At 41.4% G+C, this 27,930-nt stretch overlaps 1 protein-coding gene across 1 annotated transcript; it reads left to right on the top strand.

Moving 5' to 3' along the window:
• The first annotated feature begins 64 nt into the window (after positions 1 to 64).
• On the top strand, positions 65 to 27,330 carry KCNK1 (potassium two pore domain channel subfamily K member 1). The gene is made up of 3 exons (XM_063124367.1): positions 65 to 420; positions 21,183 to 21,578; positions 25,296 to 27,330. The coding sequence occupies exons 1-3, from the start codon at positions 66 to 68 to the stop codon at positions 25,553 to 25,555; spliced, it is 1,011 nt and encodes a 336-aa protein (XP_062980437.1). The 5' UTR covers position 65; the 3' UTR covers positions 25,556 to 27,330.
• The last annotated feature ends 600 nt before the right edge of the window (positions 27,331 to 27,930 follow it).

Raw genomic sequence — 27,930 nt, 5'->3', positions numbered from 1 at the left:
GAGCTCGTCCGGGCAGCGGCGGGCTGGCGCTCGGGGCGGCGGCAGCGAGGCGCTGGCGGGGGAAGATGCTGCAGTCGCTGGCGGGCAGCTCGTGCGTGCGGCTGGTGGAGCGGCACCGCTCCGCCTGGTGCTTCGGCTTGCTGGTGCTGGGCTACCTGCTCTACCTGGTCTTCGGCGCCGTGGTCTTCTCGTCGGTGGAGCTGCCTTATGAGGACCTGCTGCGCCAGGAGCTGCGCAAGCTGAAGCGGCGCTTCGTGGAGGAGCACCAGTGCCTGTCGGAGCAGCAGCTCGAGGGCTTCCTGGCGCGCGTGCTCGAGGCCAGCAACTACGGCGTGTCGGTGTTGAGCAACGCCTCGGGCAACTGGAACTGGGACTTCACCTCGGCGCTCTTCTTCGCCAGCACCGTGCTCTCCACCACGGGTAAGGGCGGCCGAGGCGACACGCGGCGGGCCTCAGCCCAGGCCTCGGCGGCGCGCCTTTCCGTGGCGCCTTCGTCCGCGAGTCCTGGTCCCGCAGGCCAAGTGGGCCGCCCGCTCCTCCGTCGCGACTGCGCGCCTTGGGGCCTCCCTCCGGGCTGAGCCCGGGAACCTCGGGAAGGAGCAAGTGCCTTTGCGCCGCTGCGGAGTGCCTTTTCCCATAGCGGTGGAGAGCGAGGCTACTCTTCATGGCTCCAAGGGAAGAGGCCGGGGTGGGGGTAGGGGACGCTCAGGCAGGGCTGAGCCCCGGGACCTCTCGCTTTACAAAGAGCACCGTCTCTTCCTCCACCCTCCCCTGGCCGGTGCCCTCCTCGTGTAATCCTTGTTCCCTCTATCCCACGGCTGCTCCTTCCCTCTCTGCAGAACTCCAGCCTGGCGCTGGGAAACTGCAGGGTCTGTTTTCCTGAGTCTGTTTTCAGTACTTGGGCTGAGACCTTGACTATGCGAAGCGGTGATCAAGGGGACCGCACAATGCGTCTTTCCTTCATCACCAAGGAACCAACCCTAGGAATTCCTGTGGTATAGCAGGCATTTCATCCATGGCACTTTAAATGGCTCTCACTTATTCCTCCTCTCCAGCCCCTCTTTGTTTAGAAATTAATCATGGGATAGAGTTACAAAAGAAAGAAACAGAGCGCAGGGCAGGGTCCTAGGGAGGATTCATATATGAGGTTTAAATGGGATTTTACTTACATTGGAATACAATGCAAGTATAAAACCTCCCCAGGCTGGGCTGGATTGTACATCCAGTTTAAAAATGGTTCTCTTCCACACTGATAATGTGCAGAGATAGTGTGAGAAACATTCAAAGGGCCTTGTCATACATACAGTTTTTTGTGTAAGCCAGTCTGCAGTAACATGACTGTAACGCTTACAGTGTCTAAAATGTGTGTTTGATTTTTGTTCCTTATTTAAAGATGACTTATGAAGACACACAAAGGTGCTTTTAGAGTGTAATCCTGAATACACTTTTCAAGGAGTAATCCCCAGTGAATGCAGAAGGCCTTACTTCTAAGTAAACATGATGGACAGAATCCTATGCTGTCTGTGTGCCAGTGGGATTCACTGGTAGCACACTGGGGACCTAGCAGTTCGTAAATCATCTGGAAAGAGCGGAAACACCCGATTCTGGATTGAGACAGGTCAGCAGAGCTCACAGAAAGGAAGTTCACTGACCTGACCCTATCTGGAAATGAACGTTTCCACTTGTTTCTGGAGTTATATGAGGAAACACTGACTCCCTATTGCATTGGCAGTGGATCCCTCTAGTGCAACAGAATCAGAAGTAGCTCAGTGGTAGTATTAGATACTGCCCACTTTCACTGTTAGTGTTATTGGTGAAAATATAATGAACTCTTGGTGTCAATGATGATTTCACAGCTAATGTTAAGTGCAAAGGTTAGTATATTATTGGAGCCCAGTCCTAAACACAGTTATTCAGGAGACAATCTCATTTGTATTGGTGGAACTTATAACCATTTACATAAGAAATGTAGGATTGTGGTGTTAAGTAGCATTAGGAAAGTGGTTTGATATTGAAACTTACAATGCAATCCTCTGCATGTTTACTCAGAAGTAAGTCTTGCTTTGTTCACTGGGGCTCACTCCCAGGTAAGTTCTAACAGTGATTGAATGAGAGTTGTGGGTTGAATTCAGGAATAATTTCTACAAAGAGCTATAATGCAGGTTTTTCGGGATCTCTTTACAATTGGCACTAAAGGACCCACTGTTGATAATCTTGGGAATCACTGTCATGCTGTACCAAAAGGTCTTTTATATTATTTGAACCATGCTTCTTGAGGGGTTCTGAATATATTTCCAGAGGTCTCACTCGGATGGCTTAAAAAGTGTGGGGGAAAGAGGTGTGTGAGCAAGTATTTCTTTTTCTTTCTTTCTTTCTTTCTTCTGTTCCATCCCTCCTTCTTTCTTAATGTTGCAGAGCTTTATTTTCAAACCTTGAAAGAGGAGCACAAACTTTTGATGCTTGTCTCTAGTGCCTCTGATTTCCATTTAAACTTTTAAAGCTCTCTGACTGTGATCAGATTTTGGCCTTGGGACAGCAAGTTTGCCATCCATTATGTTCTGCATAGAGAAGCTTAGTAAAACATCCAAAGTAAATGTTTTGTTACAACAGAGAAGTTGATGGAAGTTTGTTTAGTTTAAATGTTTTCAGTTTTCTTAACTGGCAGAACAGGAAAATTCAGAAGCCTAATTTCTGCAGAATGAGGACATAAATTTTGCAATTCTCCTCAAAGGCAGAGAGTAGTCACAATGCTAATGAGATAGCTGAGAGGATGCATGCTTGCTACCACATCTCTTTCGCTTTCCGAATAAGGTGACCTGGTGAGGACAAGTGGGTATTATATTTCCTGTTACAATGGAAAAACCGATTGCTCATCATGTATGGCTGAGGGGATAAGCACACCCATAACTAATTCATTGTATACTTGCAATATGGGTAGATTGTGTCTCTGTAGCTACCTGACTGCGTGCAGTGGATTTCAGAGTTTTAAATATATGATGTTACTTAGTCCTGAGTCCTAAACTGTCCAGTTAAGTTTGAATTCTTTCATCCTGAATCTATATTTTTCTTCATTCTGAATACAGTCATTGTTCACAGATAGAATATTGTCTTGTTAGCAGTCCTGCTGAAGTCAGTGAGTTTACAACTGCATAAAATATTGTGAAATCACTCTGCATATTCCAAGAAGCATGAATGACATGAGTTAAGTTTTTTTTAAAAAAAAATCACGTCTAAGCCCAAATTGTTTTAGTTTCTTTTCAAAGCTACTTCATGTTTGTTGGACATTGCCATGGTATGAAGCTTGGAGTATCACTTTTCAGTTGCACAGAACAGCTGTTCTCTCATTGTTTGTTACTTTCTCAGCTTTAGCTATTCCTTTTCATGTTGATATCGAAGACTTGTTACTGCATTACATTTTAGGCTACTCCAGGATTGGTTTAATTTATGGTGTGTTTTGTATTATTGTTTTTTTAAGAACTGTACTATACTAAATATTAGGGGTGTGCACACACACGTCCCAGAATTATCTGGTAACCGTGATCATCCACAGAGCATTTGGTCTTCCAGAGCAGAGATTGGCTGCTTCCAAACCCAGCAATTAATATCAGAGTGGAGACGTGCCCAATCGGAGCTTCTAAAGTGTCTGGAATTATCCTGCTCTGTGTGTGTGTGTGTGTGTGTCTAAATTGAATATCTCCATATTTGGAAGATGCTGAGGGGGTGAGGGGTAGCTTTGATATTGACATCTGTGGCTAGCCAATTAGGAATAGCCACAGATGTCCTTGACCATGTTCTCCTCGAATCACAGTGTTTGGGGGAGTGGGAAACTAACTGACTGCTGATTCTGGCTGTGGGGCAGGGGGAGGCAGAGAGGGAGCACGTTTCTGCGCAGACTCAAAGAAGTCAATCATCCACATTTCCACAGTGAGAAAGTGCTGCTGGGCTGGCTGGCTGGCTGGCATGGTGAGTGAGAAAGCTTCTACACCTGAGTCAGACACAAGCAGGCTCTTTATTTCAGTGGCTGGACTTCCAGTGCAAGAATGGGGAGGGGGGTGTCCGTCCAATAGATCTGGAGGGCACCAGGTTGGAGAAGGCTGGAGTGGGGATTTTTAAAAAAAATCCTAAAAAAATAAAGGCATTAATGGATCTGATTCAAACTTGGTGTGGCTAAAACCGTCCTTAAGAGCTGACACATTGCCATGTTTCATCTCTTTATCTATAAAAATTACACAGATGTAAGCATTTTTGTTAATTTCCATTTAAAAATTCCTAAAAAATCAAAGCATGAACTGATCTGATTCAAACTTGGTGGGGCTAAAGCTCTCCTTGAGCTATTGCTGTGCAAAGTTTTATCTCTTTAGCTTTAAAAATGAGGGAGCCATAAGCATTTCTGTTAATACCGGTTACCCAAATTCTGAACGGTTCTTCGATGGGTAATTCTATGAGGCAAAGAGAGGGGAGCCACTCCAAAATTGAGGCAGAGAATCACCTCTACAGTGCTTCACATTGAATTTCAAGGCAGAGAAGACCCACTTTGCACACCCCTACTAAATATTGTGGTGTAGGAATGCTATTAAGGGGTAAATGTTGTGCAGACAATGTTATGTTATTTCCTCACTTTGCCACTAGAGCTCACATTTATGTTCCCACTTTATGGATAACTGGGTCCTGCAATAAAATGTTGCAATATTATCCACATCCCTTGAGACAAGTGCTCCAATTCAGGTCCCCAGCCAGCCTGGAAAAGAAGCCTTGTAGTTCTCTTCCAGCCTTTCAAGTGAAGAGAGTGTAAGAGATGAGGGGGGGGGGAGTACATCCTGCCCCCCTCATCCCTTGATGTGCTGTGCAACTTCCTTCTCCAAACTTGAGCATTTTATATAGCAGGGGGAAGAGGTTTTGAGAGTGGGAAAGGAAAATGCCCCTGTATTACAGGTTAGGGGATGCATTCGCCCAACACTAATCCCTCCCAGGATACTTATTATAAGTGACTAGGGGCTTGAATAGACCAATTCCCCTTCCAGTTTCTTCTCCTTCCACCCATAACTGACACCTCGATATTCTGGAAAATCATGAAATCGCATGTGTTTGTTTTAAAAATAATAATAATATAAAATAATAATAACAATAATAATAATAATAATATAAATTTATAAATTAAGTTTTTAATCTCAAATGTAGGGAGCCCTCCAAGTACGTAGAAACCACCACTATAATTTTGAATGGCCCAAATTCATTTTCCAATTGATAGGCCCTTAAGCATCTGTATTTGCTGTTTGTTTATGATGAATTGAAGATGATACTAGTACACTTTAGTCTCAAACACATTGTATTCCAGACAATCTCAGAAATGGTGAACCAAGAACAGAGTTAGCAGAGCAGAGGTTTCCATCCAAGGTATTAGTTCAAAATGTCTCTTTCCCCTGACACTGGGTGGGTTCACACAACATGCTAACCCACCCAATGTGGGTTGTTGTTGAACTGTAGTTCATCATGTTGTCTGAACGCAGCATGTGTTCATGGGTTCTCAAGGTGGCTTGTTCAAGAAAAATAAACCACTGCATGGTTAACAAGCCATTATGCGAAAAACACGCTGTGTTCAGACAACACGATAACCCATCCTGCAGAAAGCATACTGCTTTCAGACAAAATGTTTTAAAAAAACACCCTGTGGAAAATGCACTGCATTCAGACATTACGATAATCCGTGATAGGTTACCGTGTTATGTGAACCCAGCCACTGGCAACACAACTCTGCATGGGGCAGCATCTCTTAGCATTACTGCACTATTTATTTATTTATTTATTTATTTATTACATTTCTATACCACCCAATAGCCGGAGCTCTCTGGGCGGTTTACAAAAATTAAAAACATTCAAAGTTTGAATATAAAACAACAGTATAAAACCATAATATAAAATACAATATAAAAGCTCAACCAGATAAAAACAGCAGCAATGCAAAATTACAAATTTAAAACACCAAGTTAAAATGTATTTATAGACAGTTAAACACTAGTGCTGGGAAACAGATTTTAAGCAGCACAGGTCCACCCAAGAGGATTCTTCAAGGCAGGAAGTCCTTAGCTCAGCCATGCTGGCTGGGGATGATACTAATTGTAGTCTCACCACGCTTGGAGGGCAACAGGTTGTGGATGATTGCTTAGCTATTCTAGAAACTGCTAGAGGAAAAGAATGAATGAGTACAGAAGTCCAGTTTTATGCTGTCTTGTACTACTACAACAACAACAAAATATAGGATCAAGGCTTCACAAATCAGTGTAGCAAAGAATTTTCTTTAGGGAAGCTGGGGGAAAGGATAATAGCTTTACATCATTTTGCCTAGCATAGGATACTGTTTTACTTATAACTTTCTGGCATTGTGGGTTGGTAGTTTCACAGCATTTTTTAAAATTTTGTCTGATTAGCATGTGCTGCCAAAGTTTAAAATAGTAAAGTAAAAGGTTGAAAAGAAAAATAGCTGTCATAAGAATAATTAAAATGTGGGGAACAACTTCACCAGATTTTTTAAAAATATCTCCTGTAGTACAAAATAGGAATGTTGAAAATACTGCTCTAAAGGAAACTGGGGCGGGGTGAGGTGAACTACGCATGGGTGGATTCAGAGTGCTAATTAAATGTGCAGGAAAGTGAGTCATTGAAACATTTTAACAAGGTTTCTTTTCATAAACGTGAGATGCCTTAAAAACTGACTCACAAATCACTAGTGTTCAAAGTGAGAACTTAGACTTTCAAATTATACTTCACAGGGCTCTGTGATGTTGTGAACAGGACAACCTTCTTAGAAAGCACTTAACATTTTTCCTTGTACCTCAGCTGATTATAGGAGTGAAGTTTTAAAACATGGGAGTGCAAACCACTTGCATTAAAGTTAGTTTTGATTTCTTTGTGTTTTCTTCAAAAAGGAGGATATTAAACACGTAGTACTCTGCTCCCTTTTTGATCATTAATACTAATTTGCAATTAAATTCACCAAAGTTACTACTCTACAAAAATATTTACTAACTCAAAATGTCTCTGGCATTAATATGTATCTGAAAGGAACCGAATCTCATAAGTTCCCTGTATTGTTTCTTGATAGCAATTTTTACAGAGCTTTATTATATTGCGATTAATAATATTACTTATTAAAAATAAAAAATATGTGGTGGTATCATCATACAGAATGTGCTGTGTTGGCACATTGAAATAACAATGGTGACAAGGGGTAGGGGATACATATTTCTGGTGGTATCAAATATTTTATTGTAGAAATTAATTTCTTTTTGAGTTTGATCATTGCAAAATGATGTGGACAGTGCATTATTGTTGTGGGACCCAGCATGATTATTGGGGGGAAAGATGGTGAAGCAGCTGCAGTTGTAATAGCTGAGTGCATATTTTGTTTATAGATAGCAAATCTTTACAAAATAGAACATGTAATTGTATATAGGGTGACCATATGAAAAGCAGGACAGGGCTCCTGTATCTTTAACAATTGCATAGAAAAGGGAATTTCAGCAGGTGTCATTTGTATATATGGAGAACCTGGTGAAATTCTCTCTCAATCACAACAGTTAAAGGTGAAGGAGCTATACTAGAGTGACCAGATTTAAAAGAGGGCAGGGCACCTGCAGCTTTAACTGTTGTGTTGAAGAGGGAATTTCACCAGGTTCTCCATATATACAAATGACACCTGCTGAAATTCCCTTTTCAATAGAACTGTTAAAGATACAGGAACCCTGTCCTCCTTTTCATATGGTCACCGTATTGTATAGCACCAAATCACACATGCAGAAGTTGCTTTAAGTTAGTAGCTTAGAAAGTCGTGGTAGTTGTAGCACAAATAGATGTAAACTAGAGTTGGGGTTCTCAAACTTTCTACCTCAAAGGCCCACTTGAGAGAACAGAAAATGACTGAGGCTCACCAGTCACAAAATGGTGGCAGATGGAGGCAGAGTTTGGCATAATCACCTGGCAAAAACTGATATCATTTTATATTGATATATAATTCCTCTTTGGAAATTGCCAGATTTTTTGTCACAGCTGTTTCCTTGTAGCAGGGAGTTCCATAATTCAGCTTTCAGTTAAGTAGACATTGAGCCATTTTGCACAATCACAGCAGCTTACCATGGCTTGTTTAAGAAATGGTCAGCTGTGGTGTGTGCCAGGCGTTTTTTGAATTTTCAAGCCACATGCTGTTGTATCATCCAAACCAGGTTTGTGGGGGTTTGCCAGGTTTAAACAACCCTTGTATAATCCTAGAACAGGTTATGTGAGGGTTCTTTAAGCATTGCACAGCACCCGCCACCTGGGTTTGGACAACATGATAAGATACACCTTGAATATTCATGATGGCTGCCAGCCCACATGGCAGCCCACCGTGGCTTAAATAAACCATGGTGGCTTTTTTGATTGTGTGAACCAGCCACTGGCTCTGGAGGTAACGTTACTGAGCCTCCCCATTTCAGGCAGAATTTACTGATTCAGAGGCTCTAAGAAGGACTCCATCACCTTCACCACCACACACACATCTTTCAAGATATTCTTACTCATCTATCATTTCTTCTCCCCTTCCCTTTTCACACTTAACTTCTAACTTATCCCCCCACAAACTGCCAGTTGCTTTCATCTCTTCCTCCTAAAACAACTTCCATCACCTATTCCCTCTCTCTTTATTCCCAGTTTTGTTAAAAAAAAATGTGATTATTGAAAATATTAGCCTTGCTCTCTAACCACCCACTACTTCCGCACCTACTTATGCAGTGTGCTTGGTCCAACCATGGCACAGGATGGTCAAGCAAAGAAGCACTAGGCAGTCTGAAGCACTGGGACCCAGCTGAGGGTCGGCTGAAACCCACTAGAGGGTCCCAGCCTATAAGTTTGAAAAACACTGAACTAGACGTTCATATTTTTCATACTGTGATGTATAAAGAATTCCCAAGTATTAATTAATGAAGCTTATTGAGACAGTAATACATCCATTCCATTCTGTTTTCCCATGCCTAGTAGTTAGTTACACACCCATGTTTCTTATGTGGCATTTTGGTCAAAGGGTAGCTCTGTTCTGTTTACATAAACCCAGTCAGAAGGAAATTCTGATATATGAGTTCCTGGGCATGGCTGTAATATTTCTATTCATAGAACTGTCTGTCAGCTTTTTATGCAGAGACATATTTTAAGGCAGGGATGGGGAATATCTGGCCCTCAAGATGTGAACTACAACTCTAATAATTCCTCATCATTGGCTATGTTGGCAAGGTCTGATTGGAGTTGCAGTCTAACAACATCTGGAGGGCCACACATTCCCCATCCCAGTCTTGAGGCATAAGACATGTAATCTTTTCAAACCTTTTGTAATGTATGTTTTCTCTCCTAAAATTAAGGTGATGACATCCTCCTTGAACTCATGCAGGAGAATCCTATGGATGCTTACTCAGAATTAAATCCCACTTTGTTCAATAGGCTTTCTCCCTGCTAAGTATACATGGGATTGTAGCCTTAAAACATAAGATTAATATCCATATGGCCACTGATTGGTGACTCACTACTGTTTTATAGCTGTATTGAAATGCACTGATAACTGTTGGACACAATCCACATTCCATATATTGTTTTAACAGTATTATTTCCTGCTTTTTATTCTATATTCATAATTATTTGACACAAGGTGTAGATCTGGCCTCAGATAAATACTATAGATTGGTTGTACACTGGTTACACATGATGAAAAGTTTCTCTGTAAAACTAGGCTTTCAGGAGGATATAGGAGTCCAAATCTTTTAGCTAAGAGCTGTTAGTTATTTAGCAAACAACAAAAGGAGACATTTTAAATCCATATTTCAATTAATATACAATTCTTGGACCAGATCCTTAGACTTTAAAGATAACTTTGTGCCGTAAATTGCGTTTAAGAGCTATAACCAAAATACAGAAAGACAGACTCCTGGACTGAAATGTCATGATATCACTGCAAATAGAAAGGAGAAGCTGCAGCTCAGTGGTAAAGTACCTGCTTCACATGTAGAAGGTCCCATGTTCAATCCCCAGCACCTCCAGTTAAAGCTGGGAAAGAATTGCCTGCAACCCCATAAAACTGTTACCACCAGTGTTAACAACACTGGGTGAGATGGACCAATGGTCTGACTCACAATAAGGCAGCTTCCTATGTTCCTATATCTGGACTATATGCAATGCCAACAGTCCAGATACATGCTGTTATAATGAACCTTAAAACCCAGGTTGGCACCTTAAAAAGGGATATATTTTTAATTCAGCTAAGGATGAAGAGTCAGTAACATTAGCTTCAACCACTGACTCACTCCTACACAATCAAAGACATGGGCAAAGATCAAAGAATGGTGGTGGTTCATAATAGTGGGATGAAGACCTTTGGACCAGATAAGAAGCTCTGGGAGTTCAGATGAGGTTGCCCGGCTGCCAGTTGCATACTGCTACTCTAAAAATACCAGTAATCAGATTAGAAGTAAACCAAAGTCATTAAACACTGTTGTGATACTGCATCTGAATTATCATTTCTTCTAATACTGATTCAAACTTTCCTGTGAATGTAGCCAAGATCACACCATCCACATAAAATAGGGAAATATCAGCAAACTCCAAGGAGTATGAAAAACCATAAGAAAAAAATCCATAAGGGTGACCCCCCCCCCCAATAAGCTCAGTTATTTATCATAAAAATGCATATCCCTGTTGCGTTTATCTCACTAGCAAACCCTAGGTTTTCTCTGCACCATGCATGAAACAGGCTTTACAATTTTACAATGATTTTGAGCCCAAGGGCAGTGTCCGATACTGCTGCTACACCTCTGCTTGTTCCATTGTGCCCACAGGATACTAACTCAGTAGGAACTAGTACTTCCTAAAGCAACTCAGAAACAAGTAGAAATGCTTGCTTTTAGAATGGGACAGGTCAGCAGAACTCCTTTCTGTGAGTTCCACTGATCTGCCCCATTAAGGAAATGAATATTTCTGTTCATTTCCAATTGCTTAAAGAACCACTAGCTTCCTGTTGCACTAGTAGTAGGTCCCGCTCGTGTGTTGACAGCATTAGGTACTGACTCAAGTGAATAAGCCAGCGAGTGTTCCCATCAAGTCACTGACCCAAATGAAAAGAGCTTCTCTTTTCTACTTTCCTATATATAAAATACATCTATATGAACTAGAGTTCTGTTTAATTGATTAATTATCTGACTTAATAAAGTTCAGTCCAAACTAGATGTGACATGAGTTACCATATTCATTCTTCATACATTTTTACCATTCATGTATCAAACAGGGGAAAGGATAGGTCTTGTCTGTCCAAAAAAAGAAAAAAAAATGCATGTAGAAGGGGAAATGAACCTTGCCTCCTCACCTGCCTTATCTCTCCATGCGTTGTCACTTTTCTCCCAGACTCAGTGTGAGACCAGAAATGAGCTGGGCTGAGGTCAAAAGTGCTCAAGAGATGAGGAGTGCAGGGAGGGTTCTGGCAAAGGCTTCCCTCATGTATGAGCATGTTTTATTATAAAAAAATATTATTTTATTATAATTCATTCATTTCTATACCATCCAATAGCTGAAGGTTCACACGCCATGGCCCTTTTTATACCTAAGGATTATCCCAGGAAAATGGAGGGATGTCCCTGCCTGATCCTGTGTGTCATTTGGATGCACAGGGATGATCCCGGGACGATCCCAGGGAAAAAGGCAGGTGTAGGAAGGGCCTTAGAAACTCCCTCTCACTGAATATAGTAGACAGATGAATAAATTAATCATGTCTAGCTTGGACCTTAAATCTATTTCCAAAACCAGGTGGGTTTTTTTTTTTTAGATATTGAAGGAAATATTGTGAACACTTAACATTTAAAAAACAAAACGTGCCATGCATTGTGAGAAATAGACTGTATTCCATAATTTCTGTTTCATTGCCTTTTGCAAAACACATACCAGAACCAAAATGGCCTTTAAAAATCAACAACTATGCCTTTAATTATCAGTCCTGCCAATTAAACATGCCTTCATCAATTAAAACTGCCCCCAATACCCCACCAGTTAATCTACTAAAGCTGTAGCTCAGCCTTTCCCAATCTGGTATCCTCCAAATATCTGGGAGTTGCAACTACCATAATTCCCAGCCAGTATGGCCATTGCTGAGAATTGTGATCCAACATATCTGAAGGGCACCAGCTTGGAGATGGTTGCTGTAGTTACTTGTTAAAGCACCTACAAAGATTGCTATCATTGAAAGAAAACAGGGTGTGCCACTGACCCAACATACTCTTCCTAACCCCACTCACCAGTTTCCCCCTAGATATTGAGTGGCCCAGCCCCCTTCATATATTTATAGTGTGTGTCCATGAGACTAAGGGCCTTGCTAGACCTACCTTTGAATCCGGCCTTCATGCGCGGCGAGCCCGTGCTACAATTAGCACCGGCCATTGCGCCTATCCAGACATCAGATGTGACGGGGAAAGGAAAGCCCCGTCGCGTCCTCCATTTTTTAAAAACAGTTAAAGGGGCCATGTGCGCAGGAGCGCACCAACGAAAAGGTAAGTGTTTTTTTTAAAAAAATAAAGGGTTCCCCGCTCCCCCGATTTCCCCCCCACAATGCATGATGCCCCCCCTTGCCCCACCTGCTCGCCTGCTTGCTCGCCCGCTCGCTCGACCTGTCCGCTCGCCGGTCCGCTCGCCGCCCCCGCTCGCCATGTCCGATGCCCCCTCCACCACCACCCCGGCCACGATCTCCCCACCCTGGCTCCACTCTTTCACCCCCCATCTCTCCTGCTGGGTCCGCTCTTTCCCCCCTGGCCCCCATCACTCCCCCCCGTGATTCTCTCGCCCCCAGCCCGATGGGCACAGCGCTCCTATGGACCGCGCCCAGTGCGCGGTTTCTCCCGGCTACTCGCTGCGGAACCAGCTAGACTTTCCGCACCCCCGGGCTCAGCCCAGGGCTGCGGAAAAACCGGGCCACAAGTGGATCTGGTTATCCCAGGTCAAGGGAGGGTTTAGCCCGGCCTGACCCTGGGATCCTCTGTGTATCATCTGCACGCACAGCAGGGAGCCCGGGCCTCGCACCAGGCTAAACCCTCGTCTAGCAAGGCCCTTAGATGTCCCAAGGGAAAGAATGTGTTCTTTGTTGCACTCCCAGCACAACAGTAGCCTCGACGCACCAGCCTCCATGTTGGGGAAGTAGGGCTGTACCTTTTGCCTTCTTTCACTTGACACTCTTGGGTTTTTCCTTTAAATTGCTTGACAGTGCTGGCTAGCAGCAGCAGCTTTTGGTTGTCTTATTTCCTTTTCATGATACTAAAGTCAAAGTAGTGCTGGTTTAGAGAGAAAAGCAATTTGTGTTCCATTTCCCCCCGCTCTTCCTTGTGCATTTTATGCATTTTATGTCCTGCAGGTTTTTTGATGTTCCTCTAATGGGGAGAAATAATTTGCCCAGGCTACATAACGTATTCCAGACTTGTTAGATGCTTGATTTATTAAATATATCAGTAGATGGCAATGTATTACTGTCAAGCTGTCAACTGAATCATACTGCTTGTGGGCAGGTGACAGATGTCATATCCCAGTGTCAGAAGCCTGTTCTGGATTAATTGCACCTGACATTTGTTCTTCCCAGGCTGAGTCACCATCCTGCACAGGTGCTCCACTCCGCAGTAGCTATCACCACAGCTGGCAATCGCCACAGTGCACTAGGAATAAACAATGTTTTTCAAGAGCTTAGATTAATTAGGATGAGCATTAAAAATAGATGCACATTTGTAAATGCTCTTACAGAAGATGAAGAAGCATAGCATTAATAAAGCCATCTTCCTGTCTCAAAGAAACACTCAACTTTCCATATGCCTTTATATCTGTATTAGACAAGATAAATGCTGCTAATGAATAGCTTAATTCATGTGATTTTTTTTGTAGCCAGTAGGAAACAAAACTAAGATTGGGACCCTGATGTGATTGGTCAAAAGACAAGAACATCTTCCTGAAGCATTTGCAGACTATTTTTGTTTAAGTTGGTAAATTTTATTGTAATATTTTTGTGTTAAACGTTGCACACCCTGAGTCCTCAGGATAGAGCAGGCTGCAAACTGAAATAAACAGTTCATCTTGGAACTTTCAAGTTGACTGGAAAGTATCCAGCCCACTTTAGAGCACTTTTATACTCCTTGTAAATAAAATTGTAGTTAACTGTTCTTTATTGATTTAGGTGTGCCAGGCAACATTCCTAGCTTGTTAGTGGGAGCATCCCCCTGATAGCAGGTTTTGCTTGTTTGTTGCCTAGCAGGTAGGTAAGCCAATAAATGAGTAAATTGGTAGTTTTCTAGCCGGAATTCTCAACGGAACCTTCATAAGTCTGATTTTGCTTCTTCCGCCATAGTTATTAGTTTTTGTTGGGCAAAAATGTATTTCTTTTTTCTAGATTTAATTTGAAATGTTGGAAAGTAAAGTCGACTTTGTGGGGAAGAATGTTATATTTGCAAAGAACTTACTTTAATTTATCTTTTTGTTATTCAAAATTCTGATGCCCAGAAACAAGACTAATAAACTTTAGCACCATTTGACTGCTTTCTCAAGTCCATTCCTGTATTCCTACTTTTAGAAAATATGAATCTGATTTAATCCCTGAAGGATTTCAATCAGCTTATAAGTAAAGCATTACATTTTGCTTTCAGAAGGCCAAACCTGGGGTTCATGGTGATATGCTTGTTTTTATTAGGCAACTTAAAGCTGTGTTCCTTAAAATGCAGATATTAGGTGAACATATTCATGGCATACAGATGGAGTGGTGGAAAAAACATTGGTCTGCTTTAGTTTCTGTATGTTAAAGGCTTCTTTGGAGCAGGGCTCATACAAAGTTGGCAACTCTACATATATTCCAGAATAGTTACATTACTTTTGAAGTAAGCATTTTTAAGACTACAGCTTTTTACCTCAGACCTGCCACTTAAGATAGTACTGTCACTGAAAGGAGTGGTTATGGATACGATCTATCTGTAGAAAGTCTTTGCAATATATAATAGGGTTATAATGAACAATTGCAAAAGTGTTTTATGCAAAGGGTAGCACACTAAGCATAGACGAGGTTTGAAAAATCAGCACACTCACCATTTTTGCATATATAGAAGGCACAGAGCACCTTTGGTTTGTTTGTTGTTGTTTATTTGTTCAGTCGCTTCCGACTCTTCATGACTTCATGGACCAGCCCACGCCAGAGCTTTCTGCCGGCTGTCGCCACCCCTAGCTCCCCCAAGGTCGAGTCCGTCACCTCCAGAATATTATCCATCCATCTTGCCCTTGGTCGGCCCCTCTTCCTTTTGCCTTCCACTTTCCCTAGCATCAGCCTCTTCTCCAGGGTATCCTGTCTTTTCATTATGTGGCCAAAGTACTTCAGTTTTGCCTTTAATATCATTCCCTCAAGTAAGCAGTCTGGCTTTATTTCCTGGAGTATGGACTGGTTTGATCTTCTTGCAGTCCAAGGCACTCTCAGAATTTTCCTCCAACACCACAGTTCAAAAGCATCTATCTTCCTTCGCTCAGCCTTCCTTATGGTCCTGCTCTCGCAGCCATAGGTTACTACGAGGAATGCCATTGCTTTAACTATGCGGACCTTTGTTGTCAGTGTGATGTCTCTGCTCTAAACTATTTTATCAAGATTTGTCATTGCTCTCCTCCCAAGAAGTAAATGTCTTCTGATTTCCTGGCTGCAGTCAGCGTCTGCAGTAATCTTTGCACCCAGAAATACAAAGTCTGTCACTGCCTCCACGTTTTCTCCCTCTATTTGCCAGTTGTCAATCAAGCTGGTTGCCATAATCTTGGTTTTTTTGAGGTTTAACTGCAACCCAGCTTTTGCACTTTCTTCTTTCACCTTCGTCATAAGGCTCCTCAGCTCCTCCTTGCTTTCGGCCATCAAAGTAGTATCATCTGCATATCTGAGATTGTTAATGTTTCTTCCCACAATTTTAACTCCAGCCTTGGATTCATCAAGCCCAGCACGTTGCATGAAGTGTTCTGCATACAAGTTGAATAGGTAAGGTGAGAGTATACAACCCTACCGTACTCCTTTCCCAATGTTAAACCAGTCCATTGTTCCGTGGTCTGTTCTTACCGTTGTACTTGTTCGTTATACAGATTCCTCAGGAGGCAGACAAGATGACTTGGTATCCCCATACCACCAAGAACTTGCCACAGTTTGTTATGATCCACACAGTCAAAGGCTTTAGAATAGTCAATAAAACAGAAATAGATGTTTTTCTGGAACTCCCTGGCTTTCTCCATTATCCAGCGGATATTGGCAATTTGGTCTCTAGTTCCTCTGCCTTTTCTAAACCCAGCTTGTACATCTGGCAATTCTCGCTCCATGAATTGCTGGAGTCTACCTTGCAGGATCTTGAGCATTACCTTACTGGCATGTGAAATAAGTGCCACTGTCCGATAGTTTTAACATTCTTTAGTGTTTCCCTTTTTTGGTATGGGGATATAAGTTGATTTTTTCCAATCTGATGGCCATTCTTGTGTTTTCCAAATTTGCTTGCATATGGCATGCATCACCTTGACAGCATCATCTTGCAAGATTTTAAACAGTTCGGCTGGGATGCCGTCGTCTCCTGGTGCCTTGTTATTAGCAATGCTTCTTAAGGCCCATTCAACCTCACTCTTCAGGATGTCTGGCTCTAACTCACTGACCACACCATCTGAGCTATCCCTGATATTATTATCCTTCCTATACAGATATTCCATATATTCTTGCTACCTTTTCTTGATCTCTTCTGTTTTTGTTAGGTCCTTGCCATCTTTGTTTTTGATCATACCCATTTTTGCCTGGAATTTGCCTCCGATGTTTCTAATTTTCTGGAAGAGGTCTCTTGTCCTTCCTATTCTATTGTTTTCTTCCACTTCTGCGCATTGCTTGTTTAAAAATAATTCCTTATCTCTTCTGGCTAACCTCTGGAATTTTGCATTTAATTGGGCATATCTCCCCCTATCACTGTTGCCTTTTGCTTTCCTTCTTTCTTGGGCTACTTCCAGTGTCTCAGCAGACAGCCATCTTGCCTTCTTGGTTTTCTTTTTCTTTGGGATGTTTTTTGTTGCCACCTCTTGGACAATGTTGCAAACTTCTGTCCATAGTTCTTCCGGGACCCTATCTACTAAATCTAGTCCCTTAAATCTATTCTTCACCTCCACTGCATATTCATTAGGAAAATTAGTGAACTCATAGCTAACTGATCTGTGGGTTTTCCCTATTCTCTTTATTCTCTTTCCCTATTCTCTATTCCCTATTCTAAATTGTGCAATAAGAAATTCGTTATCTGAACTACAGTTAGCTCCAGGTCTTGTTTTCACCAACTGTATAGATGTCCGCCACCTTTGGCTGGAAAGGATGTAGTCAATCTGATTTCGGTGTCAACCATCTAGTGAAGTCCATGTATAAAACCGTCTTTTAGGTTGTTGGAAGAGAGCGTTTGTTATGCACAGTGAGTTGTCCGGACAAAATTCTATCAGCCTATGTCCCGCTTCATTTTGTTCTCCTAGACCATGCTTACCTGCAATTCCAAATGTCATTTGACTACCCACCTTAGCGTTCCAGTCTCCTGTAATGAAAATAACATCTCTTTTTGGCGTATTATCCAGTAGGTGCTGCAGATCCTCATAGAACTGATCTACTTCTGCTTCTTCAGCATCTGTGGTTGGGGCGTATATTTGGATCACTGTGATGTTAAATGACTTACCCTGAATTCAAATTGAGATCATTCTATCGTTTTTTGGATTGTATCCAAGCACTGCTTTAGCCACTTTATTATTAATTATGAAGGCTACTCCATTTCTTCTGTGGTCCACTTGTCCACAGTCGTAGATCTGGTGGTGATCTGATGTGAAGTGGCCCATTCCAGTCCATTTCAGTTCACTGACACCCAAAATATCTATATTTAATCTTGACATCTCACCAATAACCACATCCATTTTTCCCTGACTCATAGATCTTACATTCCAGGTTCCTATGGTGTGTTGATCTTTAGAACATCGGATTCATCGTTCACCACCAGCACCGTCGACCACTAGCCATCCTTTTGGCTTTGAGCTAGCTGCATCATCACATCTGGGGCTAGTTGAACTTATCCTTTGTTCCTCCCCAGTAGCATTTTGACCATCTTCCGACCTGGGAGTCCCATCTTCCGATGGTATACCGACATATCTCTGGTTGTACTGATCCATTTAGTTTTCCCGGCAAGAATACTGGGGTGGGTTGCCGTTACCTTCCCCAGGAATCGTATTTAGTCTGACTTCTCTACCATGACCTTCCCGTCTTGGGTGTCCCTTCACAGTTTAGCTCATGGCGTCCTTGAGGTGCTCAAGTTCCACCACCACAACAAGGTAGCGATCTCCTTTGGGCCTTTTATCTAGCATGCTTAAAGAAATTGCTGAGGTCACAGCCATTCTACGGCTTTACCCCCTCTTCAGTTTCTTATCTGTGACTGGAGTGCATGTTTTCATATGGATTTGTTAATTAGACACCCACATAGAAATGATTTAATAGTTCATCCTCAGCTGACTTTGCCTGCTGAGCTCATATATTGTGCAGGCTGAGCAGGGAAAGCAAGCTTGAAATCATACAATATTAAGATTGGACTTGTCTTTCTCCTACCTACCTATAATTTCTATTTTGGATAAAAGTGAACATATATTTTTCTCTGGTGTTGTAGCTGACATTTACAAATCTATGCAACAAAAATTATTTTACTTAATATATTCATTTATACAAATGAAACTTCATAGTTTCTCTTGCTATGCAGTATCTAATCTGAGGCATATAATTAGTCCTAAACAGCTTGGGGTCTATCTATCCTGACATTTTGAAACCCAATATATTCTCTAAGAGTGATGAAGAGTTACCTGAATATAGTCAGTATTTAAATGACATCTAGCAAGGGTGACATTGAGAAGTGTTCATTGTAGCTGTTACATACTGGCAGAAATTCCTGTGAGCATTGAGAACTGTTGTAAATATGTAAACCTTGAGAAGTGCAAGGAGAGGGGGAGGGAGTCCAATGGGCTTTCCCCCCCCCCAATTTGGACCAAGGCGTTCCAAAGCTTTTGGACCCATTCCACTCCACTCTGGGGTACCTCAGCCCAATCCAGTACTGCTCTGGATTTGTCCAAAGCAGGCCAAATTGACCCCCTTCAGCTCAGACTCTGGGTTTGGACCTGAGGCGTTGCACATCCCTAAAATTTTCTTATTAGTCTGCCAGGTTCTAGTCAGGTTTAAGCAGGAATGCACCTGCTTCCTATTTATAGCACACTGTGATCTTGAATGTGGGAGAAACTCTTGGAGGGCTGAATTCCAGTGGTGGGCGGGACTGAAGGAAAAACGGTCAGAGCCCAAAATATCAGCGTATTTTAGGTCAGAGCTCTTAATGCCAATAACGAAGTTTTAGGAGAGGCATTTTTAGAATGGGGGAAACCACCAAACACTTGACTGATCAAGGATGGTAGGCCAAGGGAAGGGGACATGACAATCCAGGAAATCCCGGTGGGACAGATTTGGCCACTTGGCCAGAGGTTCTGCACCCCTGGATTAAATCAATCTAACAAAACAAGAATATGCTAAACCTCAAGGATCCCACCTCTGACACAGAGCTGCTAAGTCCATGTCTTGACACCCAGATGAGAGCAAGCATGAGCTTGCTTTTGCTACCCACGATCTGGGATACCAGAGGGATCCATAACAATACTTATTGAAAAAAATTGCACAGGTAAAACCAACTTTTGTTCCAACTTTTCTGTCTTAATTCAATTTCAGAGAAGAACTATCCTTGAAATTCCATTAACTTATTAGAGAATTATAGCTACAATTCATTTTGAACATTGGAGCTAAAGATCACCTAGCATTGTAATATTTTTTTTACAGCTCTCATTAAAAAAATATGAGAAGTTACTTAAATGGAACATGAGTTGCAGCGCACTTATATTCATGCTGTTGTTCAGAGTCTGCAGAGGAAATTAATATTTTGGCTGTAACACCCAGGACATAATTTGGGAACTCACATTGCCAAATGTACTATGTTGTCTTTCAGCAATTGTGGTGGTGATCCTATGTATGTCTTATAGCGCTTGCAATGTAATATCCCAAATATTCCTGACTTTGTCAATTAATTGTCAGTGTTTGTCAAAGTGTGGGGGTAAGGTGAGGGAATGGAAAAATGAACCACTAGACCACACTGAAATGACTGGATTTTCCCCCAACAGCTATTTTTGGTAGGTTGCAGATGCCCATCTGTTATTTCCCCAACATACATATTAAGAAAGGCTGAATTTGAGAAGTGTGAGTAGTCACATTAGAAATACTGGCTGCAGTATACAGTGTGTCTTCATCAAAGCTCCTCCCACTGCTGAGGAGATAAAGTTCTCATCAGTTTCAAATGTGTGAGGGCCTTCTAGAAATGTCAAAGAATCATCTGGTTGTGCGGCATTGTTCTCCAGCACTACTCCCAGCAGTAGAGGAGGCCCTTCACTCAGTCCCACCACCATCACAGGGAACATGGGGGAGGGCCTTCTCGGTGGCAGCCCCGGGGTCTGGAACTCCCTTCCCAGGGAATCTAGACTGGTTCCATCCCTAGTGTGTTTCCGGAGGCAGGCTAAAACTTTTTTGTTCCGGCTGGCCTTTGGGGAGTAGTCTGGACTTCTGCTAATGCACTGTTTATATATTGGAGTTGTTGTTGTTGTTATTATTATTATTATTTTAAATGTTTTAAGTGTTTCAATATTGTAGCTTGTTTAATTATTGTGTTAATTTTTGTATATCTATTTGTTTTAACTGTACATGTTTTAATTTGTAAAACCGCCTTGAGTCCCAGTTTTGGAGAAAAGGCAGGAGGAGGAGGAGGAAGTTATGCTCAATTGTCAGGAAATTCCTGAAGCCCTTCATGTCCGTCTAGAAAAACTGCCATGAGCGAGAAAGAGATAATAATAATAATAATAATAATAATAATAATAATAATAATGACACATATGAATGATCTTTAACAAAGTATAAAATGTTGTTAAAGTATGTTAAAAGTACTCCACATCTTTAACTACTAGTTCATATAATCACCTGTACCAACCTAATGCTGCCTTGTGATAAAGAATATGAAATGAGCCCATTTCTCCAAGCCTCACTTTTATTCTTCTTGCTGATGTTGCAGGTTATGGTCACACAGTGCCTTTGTCAGATGGAGGAAAGGCCTTCTGTATCATCTATTCTGTCATTGGAATCCCTTTTACACTGCTTTTCCTGACAGCAGTGGTGCAACGCATCATAGTCTACGTCACCAGGCGGCCAGTGCTGTATTTCCACATTCGCTGGGGTTGGTCAAAGCAGATAGTTGCCATCATCCATGCAGTAATTCTGGGCTTTGTTACCGTCTCGTGCTTTTTCTTTATCCCAGCAGCGATATTTTCTGTCCTTGAAGATGATTGGAACTTTTTGGAATCTTTTTACTTTTGCTTCATTTCTCTGAGCACCATTGGCCTTGGTGACTATGTTCCAGGAGAAGGTTATAACCAAAAATTCAGAGAGCTGTATAAAATAGGAATTACATGTGAGTAGCAAAGTAGCTGTACAAATAAGATTGCTGAGAATTTTTCAGAGCTGTGTTTTGTGGTATGTTCTTTCTCAATGACTTGTAATCAGAGAAGCTGATCATATAGCAACCGATAAAGAAAAATCCAAAGTAGATCTTTAAAACCGTTCCCAAATTCCTATTAAGTGTGCATTTTTTAAAAGTGTGGAATGAATATGTATTTCAGCTGTATTTATTTGATTTATTCATTTATTTATTTCATTTCTATACCACACAATAGATAAATCTCTCTGGGTGGTTCACTAAAATTACAAAATCCTGATGGTTACGGAAAGTGTTCCTTATAGTTCTGGCAGAGTCTCAAGAAAAGGCAGTCATTCAGATGCTGATGCAAACAAGTTCTGGATCAAAACTTTAAGGACCACTTGCCTTTCTATAGATCTATTGTTATCAATGTATAAATGAATCTATTATTTTAAAACTGTGTCAAGCAGTTACGTCTTTTCCATTTTCATTTTTACTCCAGATTAAATGCAAAAACCCCAGTCCATTTTGAGTCCCTAAAATAGATGGGTAGGTAGGGAGTTTTTAAGATCTGCATCAGCCCCTCTGCACCTACTCAAGAATAGAAATGAAAAAAATATGTAGTTGTCTGTTTTGGACCTAAGTAAACTTCTGGTTGGCCAGTGTCAAAAGGATATTATAGCACTAGTAAGGGCACAAAAAGCAACTGAATTGAGAGGATTGGAGTACTTTCCCTCCAAGGAATGAGACTGATGGGGTGTCAGTTCAGAACAAACCAAAGGAAGCACTGCTTCACACAACACATTACAGAATTCACAACCACAAGATGCAAGCTTTGATGGCATTAAAAACAGTTAGACAAATCCAAGGAGGGTGTTCTATTAATGGCCACTAGCAATTTTAACTACATGGTGCTCCAGGTTCACAAACAGTATACCTTTAAAAACTCAGGTGCTGTGGTCAAACAGGAGAGGGTACTGACTGCATGTCCTGCTTGTAGGTTTTGTGGAGATGCCTGGTTGGCTACTGGGGAAGCAGGATGCTGGATTAGATGGACCACTGGTCTGATCCAGCAGGGCTACTCATATGATCTTATGATTCACCCATTAGGCAGGGGTACCTTCTATTTTTTGCACAAACCTTCCTGAGACAGGACTTCCCAAATAGTAAAAGAATTGGGGAATGTTTTGAGCAATTGCTTCCTTTCTATGCTGCCTTCATATGCTATGGTCTGGAACCACTACACATATTCTTTCTTGGCCCCATAAGTCTTTTGGTGGCAGCAATAGCCTCCAATCCTCATTCCTTATTTGTAACAGTAACTTGCTCCGTCTGCCTACAGGCAAACCACGTGTTAAATTCACATATATAACAAAACCCACTTTTTTATAGTAGAAAAGAAAAGCAGCCTTGGAATTCTGCAGTTGAGTGGAGGAGTAGCAGAAAACAACTCTCAAATCCATCCCATAAGCTGATTTCTCCCCTCCCCCAATGGGGTTCAAAATGTATGTTTACAAGGGTAACAGAGGCTGGCGAGGAAAGGGTAGAGTCAGCTCCCTCTTACCTCCCAGCACTCCCCACTCAGTTTCTGTCTCCCAACATAGTTTTCAATTCTTCATTGGGCACGTCTAGACCAGGGGAGGGAGGGGGAAGGATCTCATAATATGCAAGATCCTCCCCTTTGTACAGAAGTGCACACGACATCCTGGGAGGAACCCATTTATTTTATTTTTTTACAGAAGATGAGCGCTCATATGCTCTGACGAAAAAGTAAAAAAACAAAAAACAACAGCCAATCCCGCTCCCCTCACCCCACCCCTGATGGACATGGAGCACCTGAAGAGCTCCTTGCCCGGTTCCTGCCTTGTCGTGTTTACTCGTGAGTAGTCAGGATGAAACCAGGACAGGCGCCCACACCCCCGCGGTCTCAGGATGATCCTGAGACTGTGGGAAAAACCAGGCTAAAAGTGTCCCAACATATCCCGGGGAAATGGAGGGAACATCCCTCCCTGCTCCTGGGATCCCCTGTGCGTCATATGGATGCACAGGGTTGATCCCAGGATGATCCCCAGGATATTGACTGGTGTAGACATGCCCATTATATGCATTTGTGCTTATTGTGTACTTTGCACTTCTGACCCTATCTTGGGCAGGCTTTTCAGCCAGGATGACATACCAAGAGAAGTGGATGATTTTGTAGCAACAGTGTGCAGAAAACATGACAGTGAAGCCCAGAGCTCTTAAACACTGAACCAGTGTAGTGTAGTAATTAGAATGCAGCAATTTTTCAGGGTGTCGCTAAATCCAGGTTCAAATCCCTGGTTAGCTATCAAGCACACTGGGTGACTTTGGCATATCACTAACCCTCAGTCTACACCACTCTGATTTCTTTGGAGAAAGGGCAAGATGCAAATAGAAATTGCAAATATTATAAATATTATCAATAAATACATAATTGGGCAATTGCCAAAGGGTAAGCAAAAGAGCTATCCGGGCCCCTTAAAGTAAAGACAATAAAGTAAGAGAAAGGGGCGGATCGTATCACTATCCATGTTCACATATACTACAAAAGTGGATAAGTATTATAAAAGCCTTTTAATACATTAATAAGTTTCACTAGTGCAGAAAAGAAGTATATTGCCACTGTAGGGCTATGTTGTCTGACATTTAAGAACACATTAAAAACACATTAACAAATACTAGGAACCCATTAAAAACTCAAAGTCAAGGTGTTTTTTTTTAAAAAAACAGACCAAATGCGTTTCGACACTAATGGAGGGTCTTCCTCAGTGGTCACATATACTATATAAACACTTAGAGATACTAGGTAGGTATTTACAAATTGCCAATACCACTAGATGTTACTGTCCCTTGCTTTTTAAAGTAGGTATTCGGCTAGTATATTTCAGCCAGTTTCCCAGGTTTGGGATACAGCTTCCTGTCCCAACTGCCAAAGTGGTTTTCTATCTGCAAGGAGCCTCTTTATTATGTTCTGTAGCGAACGCTGGCCCCGATTTTGCTGGTGTTTTCACATGTATTTCGTTTGTTATTAAAAGGCACACTGGGTGACTTTGGCATATCACTAACCCTCAGTCTACACCACTCTGATTTCTTTGGAGAAAGGGCAAGATGCAAATATAAAGAAATTGCAAATATTATAAATATTATCAATAAATACATAATTGGGCAATTACCAAAGGGGACATAAGGCTGTGGTCTACACATCTGTCCTATATAGATATACTTCCACATATGGTATGAGTAGCAACAAATTTTGACTCAAAGCATATGCACTTTGGAGTCATTTCTTTGCACTTTGGAGTCATTTCTTTTCTTTTTCTAATATTTTTTATTGCTTTTTCTAACAAATAAAACAATAAGTAACTTGGGAATACATTGACCACCATTTGTCATCAACATGTCTTCACCTATACTCTATTAACCTTTCCTGTTCCACTCATACCCGATTACCCTAACAAATTGTTTCATAATTGACCATGATTTTCTGGTGGTTTAAATGTTTCTTTGTGCCTAATCATATACATTGTAAATTGATGCCAAATTGCATAGAAGTCTTTTTTCTAGATAATCTTCCTGCTTGCTCTTTTGACTTGCATCAGGTTTTCCATTTTTGAGTCATTTCTGATTTAGAGGACTGCAAGACACATTTTAGCAGCTCGTATTTCAAGCACTGTTGTTATTCCTTCCTAGGTTACCTGTTGCTGGGCCTCATTGCAATGTTGGTGGTTCTAGAGACTTTCTGTGAACTTCATGAACTCAAAAAGTTTAGGAAAATGTTTTATGTGAAGAAAGACAAGGAAGAGGACCAAGTGCATATAGTAGAACATGACCAACTGTCCTTCTCTTCAATTTCAGACCAGGCTGCATCCATGAAGGAAGATCAGAAAGTAAATGAGCCCTTTGTGACTCCTCAATCTGCAGTTAATTGTGACGGCTGTATAAACAATTAACCAAGGGCTTCTGTTCCAATTTCAACAGTGCACTTAACATTCTTGCAGTTAGAACTAGGACTATTTATGAAACGATAGAGGCAGGATGGCTATTCTATATTATCCAGTATTCATTTTGGGATATTTTACAATGTATGGGCCAAGTAGAGCTTTCTTTAGGTAGATCTACATTCTGGGAATATTGGCTAAAATGTAGTGTGCAGCTGGGAAACCCTGGATTCATGGTATATGCATGGAACATAAACAGGTGAAGCTAAATTTGGAAACAAACAATTCAGTTCTCATTTCCCACGCCTGTTAAGTCCTTTCCCCTTCCCACAAAGAAAACCTTTGTCTGTTGTTGAAAGACTAGGAACTTTCTGATGCCAAGTGCAAGTTCTGGTTTTGGAACATGAATAGAAACTGAAGTGTTTGGAAAAACTGTTTGAAAAAGTCATCATGCTTTCCAGGCAGTGCTGAGTGGGAAGGGAAGAACATTGTAGCCACAGCACCACCAGGTAAACAGGAATAGTCTGCGCCAGATCTCCTTCAGTGAGATTTCCTATTGTGTGGGTCAGTGCACAGTGGATTATGCCTATACCTGCACACCCCACAGAGCCTAAAGTTCCAGACCAAGTATATTTTATCCGTTCTGTGTGGCCTCCTTCATTGTGATTCTTGCACTCAGCTGCACAGTCAGGCTCTGTAAGGATAAAGACAGACAGACAGACGTTCTAACGTGTGATGGGAAGTGGTTTAAATATTTATTTGCTGTATGCCAAGCATACTTTGAATGTATGTCTCATTTCACTCTTAAGTATATTCCAACCTATAGACATTGCTGAGCAAGAATTCTAAATCTGGGTGCTTTCCTCCTGGCCTTAAAAAAATAGCAAAAGGGTGTTTTGCAACTGATTTCAGTGGTTATAGGATCAGGGACCCATGAACACCAGCATATACAGCATTGCAGGCACAATATAGGGGAAAGCCATCTTCCTTAGCATTCTCACACACCCCTTTGACTCCTAATTGTCCCCTAAAGGCTGTGATTCTAAAATCGTTTATTCCTGAGTGGTTTCAGAATTATGGCCCTACCTGTTCAAAGAAGTACTAGTTGAGCTGAATGCGGAAGTATCTAGACTTTTATGAAAAGAGAAAAATACTTGAAACTCTATTACCTAAAAGCACTGTATATGAGTTCAGCTAATAATACTTAGTGTTTATTAATAGATTTTATACCTTTACTAGGATAGATGACTTTCTTGATAAACCTGCTTTAAAATCTATGTGAGCTGAAATTTATATTTAAGAAAACACAACTCAGAGATGCTTCTTAAACTTGATTTGACTCATAGTGTATCTGCATGTCCTCATCAAAGTGGCTATTTTTGTACATCCTAAGCTGGTTTTGTTTATAATGTTTAACCCTTTTTGTGTACATAAATATATAAATATATTTATATACTGTATATATGTTGGAGATTACCAGAATGTAACTGTGTCAGTTTTGAAATTTTAAAGATTTCTTCACCTACAGAATTCTCTTTAGAGAGAAGAAATAATGCAAACTGTGGCATTGAAAACAGTGACTTCAATTCTGACCAAATGAATGTGGAAGGATATGTTTGTACAGCTGCAATGTTAAAATTCTTATTTTTTAATAGGCCCAGCCCACCCCTCTCAGTGACACTCCTCCAAGGGAGCGTGAGTGCTGCAGCCTTCATATTGTACTGTACTATGGGATTCTCTTTCTCACTGAGGTTCTATTGACAGTTGGTGCCTGGAAGTGGTACGAGTTGCATAGGGTGACCACATGGAAAGGAGGACAGGGCTCCTATGTATCATTAACAGTTGTATAGAAAAGGGAATTTCAGCAGGTGTCATTTGTATACATGCAGTACCTGGTGAAATTCCCTCTTTATCACAACAGTTAAAGTTGCAGGAGCCCTGCTCTCTTGACCAGATACAAAAGAGAGCAGGGCTCCTGCAACTTTAAGTGCTGTGATGAAGAGGGGATTACCCCAGATGCTGCATGCATACAAAGGACATCTGGTGAAATTCCCTTTTCAATACAACTGTTAAAGATACAGGAGCCCTGTCCTCCTTTCCATATGGTTACCCTAGAGCTGCATAAATGCAGTGTTGTTTTTTAAAAAAGAGTGCTCAGTTGCAATAAGGATGGATATTAAAGCACAGAACATAAGAGACAAGCTGAATACCATACTGTACTAGCAATCAGCATGTCAGAGTTTTAAAGTTAAATAAATAAAGTGTGACTCCAGTTGTCCTTTTTTCTGAGTTGTTTGACTGCATATATTATTTTCTTTATTATTGTATTACATTTATATCCTGCCTTTCCATTAAAACTAGCACTTGAGGTGACTAACAACTTTAAA

The sequence above is a fragment of the Elgaria multicarinata genome, chromosome 4 (genome assembly GCF_023053635.1).
Source record: "Elgaria multicarinata webbii isolate HBS135686 ecotype San Diego chromosome 4, rElgMul1.1.pri, whole genome shotgun sequence".
NCBI classification, from domain to species: Eukaryota; Metazoa; Chordata; class Lepidosauria; order Squamata; family Anguidae; genus Elgaria; species Elgaria multicarinata.
Note: the sequence above shows the minus strand (reverse complement) of the source record. Positions and strands in the feature narration are given on the sequence as shown.

What these genes read in the sequence shown, in the direction of transcription:
- KCNK1 (XM_063124367.1), top strand. Translation starts at nt 66, where the DNA reads ATGCTGCAGTCGCTGGCGGGCAGCTCGTGCGTGCGGCTGGTGGAGCGG. An exon ending in CACCGTGCTCTCCACCACGG is followed by an intron (nt 421 to 21,182) that starts GTAAGGGCGGCC and finishes CTGATGTTGCAG; the next exon opens with GTTATGGTCACACAGTGCCT. An exon ending in GTATAAAATAGGAATTACAT is followed by an intron (nt 21,579 to 25,295) that starts GTGAGTAGCAAA and finishes ATTCCTTCCTAG; the next exon opens with GTTACCTGTTGCTGGGCCTC.